The sequence below is a fragment of the Protopterus annectens genome, chromosome 9.part0 (assembly GCF_019279795.1).
Source record: "Protopterus annectens isolate FY-2018-M chromosome 9.part0, PAN1.0, whole genome shotgun sequence".
NCBI classification, from domain to species: Eukaryota; Metazoa; Chordata; order Ceratodontiformes; family Protopteridae; genus Protopterus; species Protopterus annectens.
The window spans coordinates 789,203,559-789,221,877 of NC_056743.1; the positions used below are offsets into that span (position 1 = coordinate 789,203,559).

At 40.2% G+C, this 18,319-nt stretch overlaps 1 protein-coding gene across 3 annotated transcripts in view; it reads right to left on the minus strand.

The window, feature by feature from the left end:
- LOC122811531 (calumenin-like) overlaps positions 1 to 18,319 on the minus strand; it is a 289,748-nt gene that overhangs the window by 106,242 nt on the left and 165,187 nt on the right. For all 3 annotated transcript variants that reach the window (XM_044083427.1, XM_044083425.1, XM_044083426.1), the window contains exons 4-5: positions 9,402 to 9,574; positions 6,016 to 6,076 (exon numbers count right to left, since the gene is read on the minus strand). In XM_044083427.1, coding sequence (XP_043939362.1) covers positions 6,016 to 6,076; positions 9,402 to 9,574 — 234 coding nt within the window. The remainder of the gene's footprint in view (positions 1 to 6,015; positions 6,077 to 9,401; positions 9,575 to 18,319) is intronic.

Sequence of the window (18,319 nt, forward strand, 5' to 3'; positions counted from 1 at the left end):
ATGATTGTCCAAGAGAATGCTGTTCTTGTTTCCTTGTCTTTAATGGTGTTTTTGACTTTGCCTTGGCTGCTGCAGTGGACTTAATAGTAAGCTGTGAAGGTCTGAAAACACCCTCAGAAGCCAATGCCTGCTCAGCGGTTCCAGACCCATCTGAGGGAAGAGTTTCCGCAGGCCCAATACCTTGAGTTTCCAGAGGCCTAGGTGTCTCCACGTGGGAGTCGGATATGGCCTGTGACTGAGGCAGCGGGTGTCAGGGGCTGCGAAAGCGCCTCACTGAGAACCGGCGAACCGCCGACTGGTCTAGAAGAGGCTTCGTCGTCGGTTTTGGACCTCGGATGCCTATCCTTGTCTTTGCGTTTTTTATGAATTCCGGTTGTCGGTTGTTCCGACGGTATAATGTAGTTAAATCTTCGGCCTAAGTAATGTAGAGCAAAATCAAACCGACCCTTAGTGTGTTTGTTGAATCTAGCACAAAACCGACAACTAGTAACATCATGGTCAGGGCCTAGGCAAGGAATACAGTAAGAGTGAAAGTCCTTATGAGGTATTTGCTTCCCACAAGAAATACAATTGTTAACTTTTACTGACATGGGTCTGAAGCAAGAAAAAGTTTCCCCAACGGGGTACTTAGCTTTATTGAAGACTTCGGTTCTGAAACTCAATTTTGAAAATCTTAGAAGTTGGCCGACCGGCACTTGCAAACTACTTTTGCTTCGGGCACCGCGTGGCAAGAAAGACTGAAGAGAAAATGGCGTTGGTTGCATCTTTTATACCCCTGGTGCACTGACGTCAGGAAAGAGGTGACAGCAACATTCACCGGACCTAGACTTTGGAACTCTGGCCGACTGCGGGTAGCCTGCCAGCAGGATAAACCAAGTGTAATGACTGCAACAGTGAAACACTATGAACATCAACCCTGAGAGGAGATCTGCATCTGATACAAAACACATTTGGGTTTTCAGTACCACAAGATTTTTGTTGCACAATGAATCTAGGACAGCAGACTCATTTTTAAAGGACATTACCAACTGACTTGCTCTGGCAGGAGTCCAGATACACTAAACCACAAATGTGTGTTTGTATGGAAGCCTTTCAAATAATAAACCCCCCCTCAGGCGCTCCTCACAACCAGGGGGAGTACCTGCAGAACATACCAGGGACATCAGCATATGGATAATTGACTCCAGCTTCATTTTGTTACTGTTAATGACATCCCACCTCAAAAAAAATACTTTTTTGTAAATTTAATGGGGGTAGGTAAAGTAGCATCCATGGCAGGTAAAGTGGCATCCAATTTAAAATAAGGTCATAGTAATTACCTGGCACCACTGCATCACAATACAACTTTTTAACTTTCTAACTCAATCAGCTATTATGAGCAAAGGCTGTACAGCAGGAAAAAGCATACAACCATTTTCCATAATAGTCAACCACAGTTTTCCATACTAACAAAACATACACCACTTAAAACAAAATCCACACATTTTTTACTTACCTGAAACAAGTAGCTTAATTTCCCTCCCTTCTAACTACAAACTGCAAAAAGTAGCCCGATGTCCAGAAAATCAACATACTGAACTGATGGCAATCCTAATTTTATTTCCACTTTTTATTCCACACAGTCACTTCCCCCCACCCCCACCCCCAAAAAAAGCTACTGGACTATTGTGCAACAAAAATAAACATCAGTAACTACAGCGTCACACTTGTCTGGGGTTGGTTAAGTCCAAGGGTAACAGTGACACCTGACAAACACACAACCATAAATTAAGCTAGTAAAAGCAGCTCTACAAGAAGTCCAATAATGTTGTTGTTGTGTCTTTCTGCTTTTCCCGGTTAATAATGTACCGATCCATAAAGAAGCTCCAGACAGTGCTTCATGGCAAATACAAGTATTTGCCAATGTAATTTCAATATTAAAATGGACTCGGTTTATTTAAAGCATGTAAATAACTGCCCTGGCATTCATAAATATACTGTGCCCATACATACCAGCATTGTGGTCACTAAGTTTAGTAAACTGCCAAGACTACCATGATTCATAGACATGAGTCACAGTAGTCATGCGGCATATGGCAGCCTTCTTGTTTTACTGTATGGAACACAGCAGTGCACACTAGGCACCATACCTCTCAACTGTACACATTCGCAGAATGTCCACATTTTTTGTTTGTTTTTCACAAAATTGTGGTTTTCTAGGAAATCATTGGCAAATCATTAAAGACTGAAAATAAAGACGCATTTGAGTTTCAGGCTTCATACCCTTCAGAAAATTCATACTAAGGTAAAACCTGTTATTCTATCAACTTTATAAGTTTGTAAGAACAATATTTAAAAATTGTCCCTGTTTTTGGATCTTTGTCCCCCTATTATTTATGGCTTTATCCAGTTTTCTTGCTCTAAGAGGTTGAGAGGTATGCTAGGCACCCCTGTGTTTTGACTGTCAAGCCCTGCTGGGCAGCATGACAGCACTACACAGAGCAGAGATGTAAGGCAGTAACACAGCTAAATGGTAGGGCAGACTGTACTATGTGTAGCTCCTTTAAAAGTTGTATTGCACCATGAGTAACTGTCTCGCACTGCTGCATTGTCTTCTGCTCACATGGCTAACTAGAACTCAAAGAAATCAGTTATCAGGTTTGAAGGCAGACCATAAGTCATTACTATATTATGCTAATGAGGGGGTCTGGTATCTGGTGTTGTGCAAGATCCCACTGGTGCGAGTTAGGCAGTATTGCTGTCTGGAGGCAGGGCAAGGTAGTGTGTAGCAGCAGGTCTGCCTGCACCACAAGAAACTCCATTTTTACGACTTTTACTGCTGTGTTATACAGTTGGTGTTTTATTTTAATTTTTTGTTCACTATACTAGTATGAGAAACGCACTTGAACGAGAGGGTGATCACTGGGGTCTAGAGTACAGAACCATGTATGTGTTATCTTGTCATGAATAGCAGTAATACAATGGTGTATCATCAAGAAGGGGATGTGTAATGCTTACATAATGGGCCAAGCCTGTGCATCTGGTCTTGGTTTACTCTGTACTGATCTTTCTGAACTGTGGCAGACTCGCTATGCAGGTTTACTGCATACCAGCCTTTCCTACAGTGAGAACCAATGTTTGTTAATACTGCCATATGTCCAGAAAAAGCTTTTGTCTGGGAGTTTGACACCTCGGGTGCATATAGTTATGTCTTAAAATGACAAGCTTAAATGGAAAATAAATGTGATATATGGTGATCTAGCAGGCATCCATTATGAAACTTGCTTTTCTACCAATATATGTGTGCATTTACTTATCTATTTGTGTGTACTTATGTAACATCTGCATTGGGAACACTTTTACTTTAGGTACATTAATTTAATTAGTGAATACAGAAAAATGTTAAAGCAAAATGTTCCCCCTCCAAATATTCTTGAATTCATTTACTTTCCTTCTCATTAAATTTTATTATTTATTCCTCTGTATCCATAAAAGGTTTTGAACATTATTTTAGAAAACAGGAGGAGCCCACAGACCATACCCTAATGGAAAATAGCTGTTTTCCAACATGGTATTATTAAATTTATGAGGGTAAACCTCATTACCCAATCAAGGATCTAAATATCACCTATGAATTAAACAAAACATGTTGGAGGGATAGGTATGCGTCTGATATTACACCCTCTCTGGAACAGACTACCCATTCATGTGAAACAGAGCTCTTCCCTAAACCTATTCAAATTCAATTTGGACCAATGAATGGGAAGTTGCAAATTCACCCCTGACTTATTGCCTGTGGCCCTTATGAACAGGGGCAGTATGTAGATACTGCAAGTCAGAGGCATATACCAAAGCCATTCTAGCATGTAGGCATTAATGAGAAAAACTGGAGCATGAATGGTTAGGTTGAAAAAGACTCTAGGGCCATTAGCCTAGTAACCTCCTATGATCCTACGAGACCACTGTCTAGTCCATGGCTTCATGGCAACATATTAATCAGCATATTAAGCCACAGTCAAGCATGGACTGAGAAGAAAAAAAAATTAAACAGATGACAACTTTTTTATGCCCCCTAAACAAGTCACTTTATGGTACATACAAACAAGTAAATAATTAAAAGAAGTAGTTCAGTGACAAAAGTAAATGAAGCAGCAGTTACAAGAAGTTGCAGTTTTACTGTGCACTCAGTAACATGGATTAAAAAGCTGGTTTGGCTATCGTGGAAAAATACAGCAAAATACATGTGTGTGTGTGTGTGTGTGTGTGTGTGTGTGTGTGTGTGTGTACGTGTGAGAGTGACAGAGAGAAAGAGTGGGATTACAATACATATACCACTCAATTTTTTTGCTCAAGAATTCTAGTTAGGCAGAGGGAGGGAGGGAGGGAGAGACACAGAGAGAAAGTCAACAATAATTAATGGGAATACAGAGATGCAAAATTAGAGGCATTTTCCACACATGACCTTAATTCCCTTAAAATGTTGAAGGAGCAAATTATTTTGCATCTGTATTCTTTTTCCTGAACATTAGTAGTATTAAACCAGTTTATGTTCAGATTGATTGACTGCAATCCTCAGAGATTTACCAGAAAATCAAAAACTTCTTAAGGGACAGAACAAAACTATGAGGCAAACATCAGAAACATTCTGCAAAATCAGGAACATCTGACAGGAAACTGGGGCTGGGGGGAGATGCGTTGCTTTGCACTGTATGTATTTTCCATTCATCTGAACACAACGTGACATCTGATGTGCAGACCATCAAGAAAATAGATGTAATTGCTGAGCGTGCGTATGCATGTGGCCAATAAATATTTAATGTATATATATTTATGTAAAATACATCCTCAAACAACAATTACATATCTACAGGAACTGTGAAACATTAGGCAGAGGAACCACTTTATGTCACAAAATTATAAAAAAATATCTGTATACTAAAAATAAAACAAGTACAAACCAGTTTAACAGGTAGCCTATTATCCAAGCATAATAATGCCTTCCAGAGTGGGTATTTCTGTAGAAACAACAGACACTCCCAGGTTGGAGAGGCCCTCCACTGTTAGGCCTTACAACCCTTCTGGATGGTCCATTATTCTCCTAATAATGCCCACTCTGTTGAGCATTACTGATTGCTTGACACAGTTTGTGATCTTTTACTTAGTACAGACCTTAGTGATTAGTTATTGCCTTCCCGACTTTCCTGCCTTTTTCTAGAGCGGTACCTGCCCATTCTGTATTTTCTTATACTTCAGATATAACACTTTCCTCCATTCCTTGACACCTTACTGCACAAGTGTAGTGAGGGTGGGGCTAAGTGGGTAGACACCAAGGCTGCAACCATGAAGTGCAGTTCCTGCATTATCTTCTTTCTGTATTGGCATGTCAGAATGCCTATACAAAATGGAAGTTCTGTGCATCAGCACTTTGTAGCAACTGGCTTGCTTTAGTTAAAAAAAAAGAATATAACCTTTTTTTCAGATTTATTTTCAACTGAAGAACCAAGAAGGTGCAGAGGGGCCATGGGTCTGGTTTGAAAACTCAGCGTAAGGGAGAAACCTTTGTTTTTGCTTTTCTGATGAAGAGCTTGAGGAGGTGGGAAGGGCACAGACACATATAAAATGAGGAAGGCAGAATAGCAAAGGTCTAAACAGAGAAGAATATGGTCAAAGTGATACATTAAGCAGGGGATGCAATATTTTCATGTATACGAGATAAAACATTAAAGGCAATAAGAAGACAGTGAGATTTAATAATGAATAAGGTAATTAGAGTACAGTGAAAAAACAGGGTAATGGCAATTTGAAGGAAAAAGATAAAGGAATAATAAATATATACTTCTTGGCAAATGTGAAGGAAAAAGACAGACATTAAGTAATATATATTAATATCAGCAGTAGCAAATGGGACAGAGGATCCAAAGTGTTAAGAACTCGCATTATAAAGTCCATGAAAAAAGCTTAATGTTTGTTTCTTCTCACTCCCAGTATAAAAATACTTTTCTCATATAGTTAGTATCAGTAAATACATTTGCTTACCAATGTATTCTTCTAACTGTACAAATCCATCTCCATTCTTGTCCATGTCTTCAATGGTTTCCTGTTCAACAAAACCAAGAAAAGCTAATTATGTGAACTTTTTTTTAAACATGTCCATAACAGTCCGCTACTGCTGAAAAGCAAAATAATGGTGGCACGTTTCTCACAAGAAAAGCTAATTATATGTATTTTTCTTAAACCTGTGCATAATATACTACTGCTGAAAACAATAATAATGGTGATAAGTCACTCATGTGGTTTTAAAAGCATTTTGTCTCCTGAGAATATAGCAAGAGGAAACTCATATGAACCTTCCTGGTCACATCTTCCTGCCTGGAGAAGTCTTTGGGTTTGTCACTCATTTATGGTGCACATGGTTAAGTAGAAGGATCAATATCCTCTTCAGTTTAAAAAAAAAAAAAAATGCCCATAAACTTGTTTGGCCCCATTTGTACAATTTTCTGAGTTAAATAAAGGCCATTCATATAACAATTACTTCTGCTCTGCAGTACTTTCTACCCAGTCCTCAGTTTCTGGCTACCTGCCTACGAGCCAATCTCACACAGTACAGGACAATGTTTATTCTACAGTATTTACCATACAAGGATTTACCTTCCTAAGTCAGTTTGTCACTTTGCTAACCTACTCTATCAAGGGCTGTATTAGTGTTACCATCTTTACACTGTTTACTTGCTTGATTTTTCCAAAGCCAGTCTCATTTGTTTCTGGAATAGTACCCTTACACTCACCATAATAATGGGTCATTACAGTAATAGCAGGTAAGGAGTACTTGGCCCATCTGTAGTCCACTTGTGAATCACTACAAAAATAATCCACTATATTCAAGACAACCGATCATAAATGTTTCTGCTTTTCACTATAATACACTTCTGAATGTTTTTCCATAGAGACCACCATTATTGCAATGAGAAATACTACATGAAATGATGGGAAGTACTTAAGTTATAACCTGCAAAATTTCAAGCCCCTCTAAACCCTGAAAACACTACTGCCTATGTAGAGCTGCTCCAAGAAAACCCTATAAAAGCATGTTAATGGCTGCATACAGGCATCTGTCATCACCCGGAATAAATATGAAACTAACTCAAAAAATAAGTCACCCTGGTGAATTCCTTCATAAATAGGTTGTATAAAGGAAGAAAATCATGGCAGAAATTAGAAGGTGAAGCACCTAGCAGGATAAAAGTGCTCTCATTAAAACTAAATAACGTGGAGGACAAATAATGCCTACCAAAGCCAACTTTGAGGTAAATCTGGTCACGCAGGTCAACAACAAGGCATTCTTTAGCTACATCCACAACCTCAAAGGCAATACACAATTGGTGCACAGCTCATTGTTAATGGAGACACCTGTACTAAGCCAGAAGATATAACAAACCTAATGGCAAAAAAATGCAGCTCTAACTCTGCCCCTCATCCCAAGCCTCCCCTCAGAAAATACCGCCAAATATAACTCCCCCAACTACCACTATGGAACAGATTCTCAATGCTCTCTAATACCAAGAATAATGCAGTGGTGGGCCCTAACAATATCCCATGCTGCCTTCTAAACAGCATGAAACATCAGGTCCTTTGGAATTGCTACTTAGCTATAGCCTCCAAACAGGCTTTGTGCCTCATGAATGGAGAACAATCACCCCTCTGCACAAAGGATGAGGGCAAAACGTTCACACTGCCTACCTTGACCTGACCAAGGCATCTGACACAATACTCCACTTTGGCATTGCTGATAAACTCAAAAAGGTTAGGTATACACCCTTGTTACCCAGTGGACAGCCAGCTGGCTCACTGCCCCCTTTGGTATGTACCTAACCAGGCACATCCAACTATTGGAATATCCACAGACATGCCTCACTAACAGAATACAAGGTGTAAATAACACATCCTGTGCAGACCACCTCAAAGCCCTATTTCTGTATTCTGTCTCCTACAAGCTGGTTGAGGAGATATCTGTGACCGGCATACAAGGCATCTTCAGACCCCACTCTGATGAACCTCTTGCATATTCACAAAACAAACAGCACCGGAATTACCTATTCCAAAAACTTAAAGTCTTACCTGTGATATAAAAAGGATCTGCTGGAGACAGGTATGTGTCCAAGAGACTACCCGCTTTCTGGATCAGGCTCCCCATCCATGTGAAGCAGAGGTCCTTCCTCACCTAATTCAAGTGTAACTTGGACAAGTGGAAATTCACCTCTGGTTTGACACCTATGCTTCTAATTGTCACAGGCAGCCTTGTAAATGTTTCATCTCTCTAGCCCTTACTTGTAAAGTTTTCATCTCCCAAGCTTCTGCTTACATTACGAAATGAACCAGAACCTATTAACACTGAATATCTTTGTTTGACCATCCTGACCCTCTGGTTAGTCATCAATACTTAGTACACTATTTTCCTAAAACAAAAAGTGACAAAGTTAAAACATCAGCTTAAAGCCAATAGGACAATTGAGATGCTCAACCACATGACTCAGTACTGGTGGAAGACTAACACTGTCCCCAATTAAGTACAGTTTGACTATGTCCTTGGTGAAAATCTGCAATCATACATTTAGTTTTCCAAACTAGCTTTAAAAGTTGCCAGGAGAGTACTCTGATATGCAAGAGTGGCCTATTCCAGAAATGAGGGAATACGCTGGGTTAGGCAATGGTCATGCCACCTGAAGTGGGATTATAGGTTAAGATCTCTAGAATGAGTGTTGGCTTTACAAATAGCTCTGTTTAGGCAAAGTAGTTCACAGGGTGCTCAGTCATTCATAGCATGGAGAGCTAAACACAGATAACTCATCAGGGCGTGTATGGTACCAAGCAAAAGGATAGGATTCTCAGTCTACTAAAGTAGCTAAGGTAATGGTAACGGATATCTTTTTTGTGAGAAAGAGTTGAAATATGCTCACAACTGTGAAAATGCCTGATGACATAGTGAGGGAACACCATCACTCTTTCCCAAGCAGTTCTTATTCTTAACACCTATGGAAATTTCTGGCAAATCCAGGACCTTCTGTAGATATAAAAAGGTATGCATATTTCATTGGGGTGCCTTCTGTGTGGAGTCTCCATATCCTCCCAGTGGCCACATCGGTTTCTTCTGGGTGCTCCAGTGGACACTCTAAAATGGCTCTACGAGTGAGCGTGTGTGCATGTGAATGGTACAGATGAACTACTATGGCAAGGCTAGCCACCCGGCGGTGTAAACCTTGGCTTCAGATGATTGTCACTGTTGAAGTGACACCCTGACCCCATGTGCAAAAATGGGAAAAGGGGGTGAGGATGGATGGATTTGCACACCCAATCCTAAACATATTACATAGTTTCCAAAGAGGTGACATTCTGAATTAGAAGTACAACATATTTGTTCTACTCACTGTCACAACTAGGTCTTTCATATAATCAAATTCTTCAGGATGTAAAAAGGCTGTGAACTCCTCCCGGGTTGCTATCATGTCACCATCCTTGTCTGCTTTCTTGAACCTGCGTTCATCACGTGCCAACATCTTCTTGTAGCTGTGCTTGTCCTCAGCATCATGTAAATCCTCATCTGAAGATACAGACAAACACAGACTTAAGGAGGAATTGTACACACAGTGCTTAATCTTAACAGAGAAACAAATTTACAATGAAATTAAGCATGCAGTTTCTTCAGGATCTACCAAAGACCTCATATCTAACAAAACAGACTGCACTGCAGTACTTACATTAAACAGAGCAAATCATATAAGGGGTGTTAAGATCAAGGCTTTAACATTAAAACAGCAATTTAATTCTTGGTGATTTAGGAATGCAGAGGAAGCAGAAGATGCAAAGAGATGGTACGGACTTGCTCGTAAGATACATCAGACACATTCTAACCATATCAAATGATGTACAATGAGGCCAGCCCTGAGGAGTCCTTTGCTTTTGGTCTTCCTCTGTACTAATTAAAATCTTGCATTTTTCTCAAAATCATCCATGCTTGGGGGCTCATATGCTTGTTCCTGGCACATATGATGTCACACATTCCTACATAAATGTGTTAAGCACATCAACCTGTCAGTTTGCCCCCAAACCTTAGAAAATTTTCTGCAAATCAAGGGACAACAATAAAGTTAGCAGTGTAGAAGTCATGCCAAGGAATAGTTGCCCAACTTGCAGGGAATTCCAACAACTGAAGTCAGATGGGCTGCTCTAAGCAACAGCGAACAGCTGGAGGGAATATCAGACCCAATAAGGAGGATCCTCTCACAGATCAAGTTATATTGTTAAAACACCAGGTATCCCTCCTGGTGTTCTAACATGGTACCCCTCCCTTAATGGGCTCCAGAGCTGAGTAGAAGCTCTGGCAGTAAATCCACCAAAATGGAAGGACCATGAGGAAAGTCTAGAAACGTAGGTCAAGAAGTTAGAGCCTTGAAGTGCAGCTGCACCAAAGGAAGTACAACTTCTGAAGTCATGACTGAGACAGTAATACTTTAAGTTATGTACTAGTAACAAGAGGTCATGACACTTGTGTCTGCAATGAAACATTCTTGAAAGAAGCACTAATAGCTGTCACACCTCTAATGAAGTGGCCTTTGGGTACAGCATTTTAAGAGACAGCAGCTGCCTGATCAGACAGGATGATGCAGTTGGTAGTTCCTTTTTACAGTATTTGTACAGCAACTTTAAACCTTTTGACCCAGTTACAGCACTGACAGATGGTATACACACATCCATAGGTTCATAGGTTCATAGTTTAGTACTAGGCTAACTACCCTTGTGGGCCATTTTAAGCCTAGCCAATTACCCCAAGTGAGAATCAAACCCTGCACCTTGCGTCTGTAAGGTAAACACCTTAACCATTGTGCCAACCTCCCCCCTAGTGTGCAAGAAGATCTCTCTGCCATTGTTTCTTCATTTACAACTGCAATGGTGATATAAATTAAGTGATTCAGGGAACTCAGAAATTCACTTTTGATTAGATAAGGAGCAACTACAGGAGGATGACATTTTATAAAATAAATATCAGATGATGAAGACTCATCCACACTGGGAAAAGCATAAAAATACACTTTTGCAGAAGTCTATTATTAGAGTCAGAAGAATGCATATACTTGTAGTTAATGACACCATTCTCAAAGATACTATGTTGGCCATTTTTTCTCTGGAATTGTGTTATGCCATGTTCTGCCTGAGAGAAAAACTATGTTCTACTGAGTTATGATCCAAACTGCCTGTCGGTGGAAGAATCTTAACTTTAACCACTTTTACATCTGTCCTGGTCAGAGCAACATCTAAGACAGAATTTAGTCTTGTTTGGGGTGTACATGTGCTGTATTAAACAGCTGAGTTAATAATGAATAGCAACATTTCCTCAGTTGTATCACTTGATATGTTTTCTGATGTGTGAAGCACTTAAATCACTAGGTAGAATTTGCCACTTGGGAGAATTCTGCCCTCCCTCTATCCTTCTGAGTGCATAATACATTCATATTTCCTTTTAGCAATTCTTATTGCAGATCAACATTAATTTTCTTATACAGGTAATAATTTCTTGGGGTGCAAAATTACTTGTATACAACACATTTTTGTTTTGGTATTCTTGACAGACTTATCATACATAGGAGATTACTAGGCTATTGACCATGAGGTCATTTTAAGCATGACAGTTTCAACCCAATGTAATACCATAGAAGTACTAGTCAATACCAAGGATTGCATTTAGTGATGAGTGCTCATCTCTAGGAGGGTTGTGGGTGCTAGCCCTTGTAAGAATTTACGGTGCCCCATCTACACATCCAGGTTCCTCTTGAACAATGTCATAGAGGTGCTCTGTTTCACATGAACTGGTAGCCTGTTCCAAAGATGTGGCAGTTGCTAGGAGATAAATCTGTCCCTCCAGCATGTCCTATTTAAGTGGTAGGCCAGATATAAGTCCCTGGAACGGCTAGCCCTAGACCCATTTGATTTACCGATACGCAGTAACTTCATTAGATTGGGTACTGGGTTGCTCTATAGGGCAGGTATGTCTCCCCTAAGAATTCTATATGATATGGAGTATAGTGACAAGGATTTTTCCCTCTACCTCTCACTTCCATCTTATTTGCCTTTTCTTTTGACTGCAGTTTTACTCAAAGGTTGCAATAAGTCACCATCTTGTTCATTTTATCATGAAAGTATTTCTCATTGTTTTCTTACTTTCTTCCCTTGAATTCTACCTGCCATGTTAGCAGTGATTTATAAATGTCGGGATTAGAAAGTGTCTTATCAGTAGCCAAACCCTGAAATGGAGCCAACTGCTGTTCCAACCAAGGGAGAAATCTTTGGCCAAGACTAGAAGAGTTACCTGTACTACTAGGGACTAGATAGCCTTAAATTGCATCTTTTTCAGCCACCACAGCACAAGACTTAATTTTAATATTTCACCCTTGAAATTTGGAAGGAAGAATGGGATCAACAGCAAAGCAGGATGGCATCCTGGACTCTCCACTGCCATGGCCTGGGGAATACGCCCACTATTTCCACTGCCTATCCCTTCAGAAGGATACAGGCAGGGCAACATTCTCCCAAGTGGCAAATACAGACTGGTAGAGTGCCCCATTTATGGAAGATCTGAAAGAGACAACTTCTATATCAACAACTCTAGGACAGGAATGGGGAGGCTCAGACTGTTAGCCTATTCACTCCCCCTGTGATGTGAATCAGATTGTGATACCTCTGACTATGGACACTAAAGAGCACTTACTGTCTGCAGGGGTTTTGACAGCATGCTCCCTAGCTTGCTTAAATACCATAGAAGATCTTTGTTCTTTGACTGAATGACGTACTTTACCTCCAATGCCTTCAGAAAAGGGGGGGGTACCATGACCCCTGAACCAAATGCTCAGCTTCCCACACTGCCAGCAAATCAGCCATCACTGGGGCATGTGATGCATTTGTCTGAAAGAATGGGAAGTCCTCCAGGGTATGGTAGGGAAACTCCATATCTCCATGGTCTGCTGACAAGAATCAAACTCCTGGGCAAGATCTACAAATGTGTGTTGGCTTTGCAGCCACTGACACCACACAGTCCACTGCATAATCTGCTTCCTAGACATGAAACAGTACAGTAAAAGATCATATCTGCCATTAAGCCCTGAAGTGAAAGTACGATCTGGACAATGACCCTGTGCTGTGACCTCAAGAATGCTAAGAATGTTTTGACTTCCTGGGCTTTCTCCATGGTTAGAAAATACAAACACTGGACAGTGTGTCCAGCTCACTGCTTATAAAGGCTTTTTCTCAGAGACAACATAAGAGAAGACTCATCTCAGAAGATCCCTGTGCAAGGCTTCAGACACAATAGCCAATACCCCTGTAAACACAGTGTACCGTGACAAGCTTAGATATGGCTGACACTTTGTAACTAAAATGATTCACACCAGCAGCGAAACAGAATACTGTCTTTTGGAGATCCAAACACTAATATGACAAAAGGCATCCACTGTGCCCATTGAGACCTTCAGTAGAGATATGACTCCATCGGGCATCACCATTCAGATCCAGACATACAGGATCTACTGACTGAAGTCTTTGATGTCCTGGACAAAACAAAACCCCCTTCAGAACAAGGAAGAGGTGGGAGCAGAACCACTGTCCATGTTTTAAGGGAAGGTCAGCCTCTACAGGCCCCTTCAGCAGTACAAGCCTAGGTCATAACTCAGGAGGACTACAAGATGAATTAGTATCATAGCAAAATTCTTCCTAGTGGAAATTCTGGACTAAATATCTGTGCCTAAAGTCAGAGGTGATGGTTCTCTCAAGAAAAACAATAGAGTGCACTCTGCAGGTGTGTGTATGTGTGTGTGTGTGTGTGTGTGTGTGTGTGTGGGCATCTACTTCAAGTAGACGAGATTTGAGTATCTTCAAGTCTTGCTCACGAGTGAGGGTAGAGGGGAGAGAGATGGACTGTCCATGGAATGGATTCAACAGTAAAAGGACTGCAGGCAGTGTATTGGACTACAGTAGCAAAGTGAGAATGGGGTCACAGGATGAGGCTCTCAATTTACCGGTCAGTCTTGTGCCCACATCATTACCACTGGTCATGTGTTTTGTTTAGTGAAAATATAAATGAGATCACAGACATAAGTAGAACAAATGCAGTTAATTTGCAGGGTAGTTGGGTTCACTGCACATGGTGAAGTAGCAATCCAGGAAGGAGCTATACCAGGCACAAGCCATTGGGAGGTACCCTAAGATGGACCAAGGACATACTGGAGGAATGATGCCTCTCATCCTGCTTTTGAAAACCTGCTGCTAGAGGTAGGGAAGGCTGGTTCACCATGCTTAGCTTGTTATGGTGATGCTCACCAGGACAACCAATTTAGAAAAATGGATGGAAGGCTGGATTGATTGAAAGTCACCCCTAGATCTTTCCTTGATTTGCACCTTTTAAGATAACATTTCGCACTGATAACCCACTCAGGGATTTCTATAAATGTTATTAAAATTAATTGTCATGAGGTAAAATTCTAGTTGCTTGATATAGCCATAATTCCAATAAAATTTGAATGCTTCTGTAGATAAGCAAAATAAAAACACAAAGTATAGAACAATGATTAAAGCAAACTGGCATTACAAGTGGTGAATTTAAAAAGAAATACAAGTTATGATGAATGATTGTCCTGACGTAAAATGTCAGTTACATGAACTCTTGTATTTTTATCAGTACTCAGGCAGTTAGAATTCCAGAATTTGCCTACGGTTTCATAAAAAAGAACAAAACATTTGCTTTACCGCCAGACTTTAAATTGAGAGTTTGGACTTTCCTGCATTAATTCTGACAGCCTTACTTTAAAAGCTTCTTTATTCTCTTTATATCTTTTTGAATCTTCCTCTCAGTCTCCTATCTACTTAGTGTCGTCTATGAAAATGTTAATGTTATCCTTAAATCCTTTTGTAATATCTGATAGGTATACTGAAAAGCCTCATTAGACTCATGACTTATCATTGTCCATTTATCACTCATGCAAGGTCCCCTTAAGTATTACTCTGTTTCCGTACCCTTTAACAACCTGAATGGATTTAGGAATGGTTAATCTCCCATGACTATTAGTTTCAATTTACCTACCAGTCATTCTTTGTGATTTGCTAAATTAAAGACCCTATTAAAATCCAAGTATTCCATGTACACTGGATTTATTTTCTGAAAATCTAAAAGGCAGACCTGAATCAGACTGGACATGAAAGACGTTATGCTACAAAACAATGGTGAAATGTATCTTGTAGAACTAACATATAGGAACTCCACTATTATTTTCCATAGCATCTCAACTACTTTCCCTGTTACACAGTTGAGACCTAGTGATCTAACTTTCTGGTTCAGTTCTTGGGCCTCACTGATAAAACTGTACAATTGATACCTACTTCTAGTCTCCTGGTACAGTGCTGCTGTTTAGTGACTTACTAAATAGTTTTGCTATGGAATCTACTTTAACTCCTGCTAGGTTCTTCAGGATGTTTGGTGGTATATCACCTGGGGGGTCTACATCAGCAGCTCAAGTTTTTAGAAACCCAAGATTCATACTGTTGAGATAATATGATCAGTTTCTGAAAACTCAAAAATTCAAACAACAAAAATCTACCTTTTTTCTACATTTCTGCAGGGGGCAAGCCCACCCCATATTACATATATATATATATATATATATATATATATATATATACACACACACACACACACACACACACACACACACACACACACACACACACACACACACACACACACACACACACACACACACACACACACACACACACACACACACACACACACACACACACACACACACACACACCACAATCGTACTACAGTGGGGAAAGGGATAAACTCCCCCATCCGAACTATACCACAATCTCCATTCAAAAGCTTTGAGTTTTGGAAAGTCAATCATATCGTCTTGACAATATGAATTTAATTTTTTTCATTAATTCATACTTACCCACTTTCCAAAATGATAGCCCTGCTTTCTTTCCTGAAATAAAAGTGGAAATGAAAAATCCTTTCCTGTTTTCCCTGCTTTTAGGTTAATATTTCTGCATACCTCCCAAAAGAAAAATGCACTCCTTGTAGCTTTTCTTGACTTCCTCTGCAATTCCTCATAATCATAGGTTCATAGGTTCATACTAGGCTATCTGCCCGAGGGCATTTACAAGCCTAGCCCATCGTTTTGTGGCTTACGCCACCCCTTTAGTATGGGGAACTATACCCATTATTTTGCTGTGCCTCTGTCGAGCAGTGACACTGAGGTAATCCCTGGGGTATATCTGCGATCTCCCATCCATTGGTCAAGATTTCTCTTGAACAAGGCCAGCGAGGTGCTCTGCCTCACATGTACCGGGATTTTGTTCCACAGCATAGGGAGTCTTTGGGTGATGAATCTATCCCTCCAGCACGTCCTATTAATAGCCGTGTCGAGGTTTAAGTCTCCCGCCCTTGTGGCTCTGATGGATCTAGATTTGTTGAGGTGAAGCATATTCATCAAATCTGGGTTTGACATGGCCTTGTATGTTAGGCAAAGGTCACCTCTGAGCAAGCGTGGCGACTGAATAGAGCTGGAGTTCTTTCAGTCGGGCAGCATAGGATAGATTTTTGAGACCCTTTATCCTTTTGGTGAGGAACTTTTGTGGCCTCTCCAGCTGCTGCAAGTGTCGGGTCAGATACATTCCGAATGGGGCATTGTACTCAATCATTGGTCTGATGAGTGATGAGTAAAGGGAGACTATAACCTCCCTTGATCTAGATGAGAATCCCTTCATGATAAGGTGGGCAATGTAGTGATAAGGTGGCCACTAACATGTCATTCTCCTTTACAGTTCACACATAATGCACTATTAATGGACTGGAGGAAAAGAATCTCTTTGTCTGCTTTGGTGTTCATGATGGTTCCATGTAGTGCACTGTCATTATTCTGACCTACAGCAATGCCACCATCTAGGAGCACAGCATCTGGTTATAGTATACAATTATGTGCTGCCCTCTCACCTACAGCAGTGACAAGGTGGTACAAGTAGGTACTGGGATGTGACAGTACCACTGCACTGATGTTAGCATGAACTAGTCTGACCCATTTTGACCTATAAGAAGTAAATCCGCTGATAAAGTCCACGAGTCACCAAAAGAATTTTATTTGTGAGCGCTTTCATGCACTTTTCATGAGTGCACTTTCTCAGACAAATACACACAGCAACCAACCATATTATATAGTTGAACCAATTAATTAAAATTCTCCAAGGGTGACAGGGAGCTTATTGAATATATCAAAGTACATAACATCCAGGTTATGCAGCCCGATAAGGGTGGTGGTGCCATTTTTATGGAGGAGGTAGAATATGATTGTAGGATGTCTAAGATGCTTTCAACTTCGAATTATGATAGGGTATCTTTGAATCAACTTAATCAGGCCTATCAACATATCAAAAATCTTTTGAGTGATTTATTTATTGAAGGAAGTATTTCCTTAGAAACATATCATTACCTAACAATGCCAAGATTTACTTCTTATTTTGTTTACCTTGTTTGTGTTTTTTTCATTTTTCATGGCTGAAATTAGGGGTAATCCGCAGTCTCAGTCCATGTTTGTTTCGAGTCCCAACAGCTTGGGAACTTCTAATCGGGAAGCTGACCCTATTGGAGATCTTACAGCACTAATTCAGCAACTTACTCAAAGAGTCAATGACCTGGCGAGGAGAATATCCGACCAGGGGAAGGATGTGGTGCCTGTTCGACCTAAGACTGGTGTTATATTTAATGCTAGCCTGTCCGGTCCATCTGTTTCTCGTGCGATTCAACCTGTTTCAATTCAAACTATACCAGGCGATGCACCGGTAGTTTCAACAGGACCATTGGATAACAATGTTAACAATTCACCGGTTTCAGCTAGTAACAATGTTATTAATCAGGACGCTCATGTAGTTGGTAATACCAGGACCTTGCCGAAACTGGGTGATTTTATGAACATGCCTAATAACATTTTCAATTTCACGGATTCTGGCACTTTGTCCCAATTTAATCAACACCAGGAAGATACTAATAACATTGTTTGTAACAATTTGATGATATTCTTTTGTAATATAAAAAACTACAAATTGAAGTTTTATATTTCCAGGAATGTATTAGGTTAAACATAGTTCCTAAAGGGCTACGCCAATGGAAATATCCGGGCGTAGTTAAAAATTCTGAGTTTCATTTACAGCTTGTTCAATTTTTTAATAAATAAGGTCTTGACTTCTTGGGATTACTTATTACCCAATATAACAAGCAAATGGGCGATATGAAGCATCAATC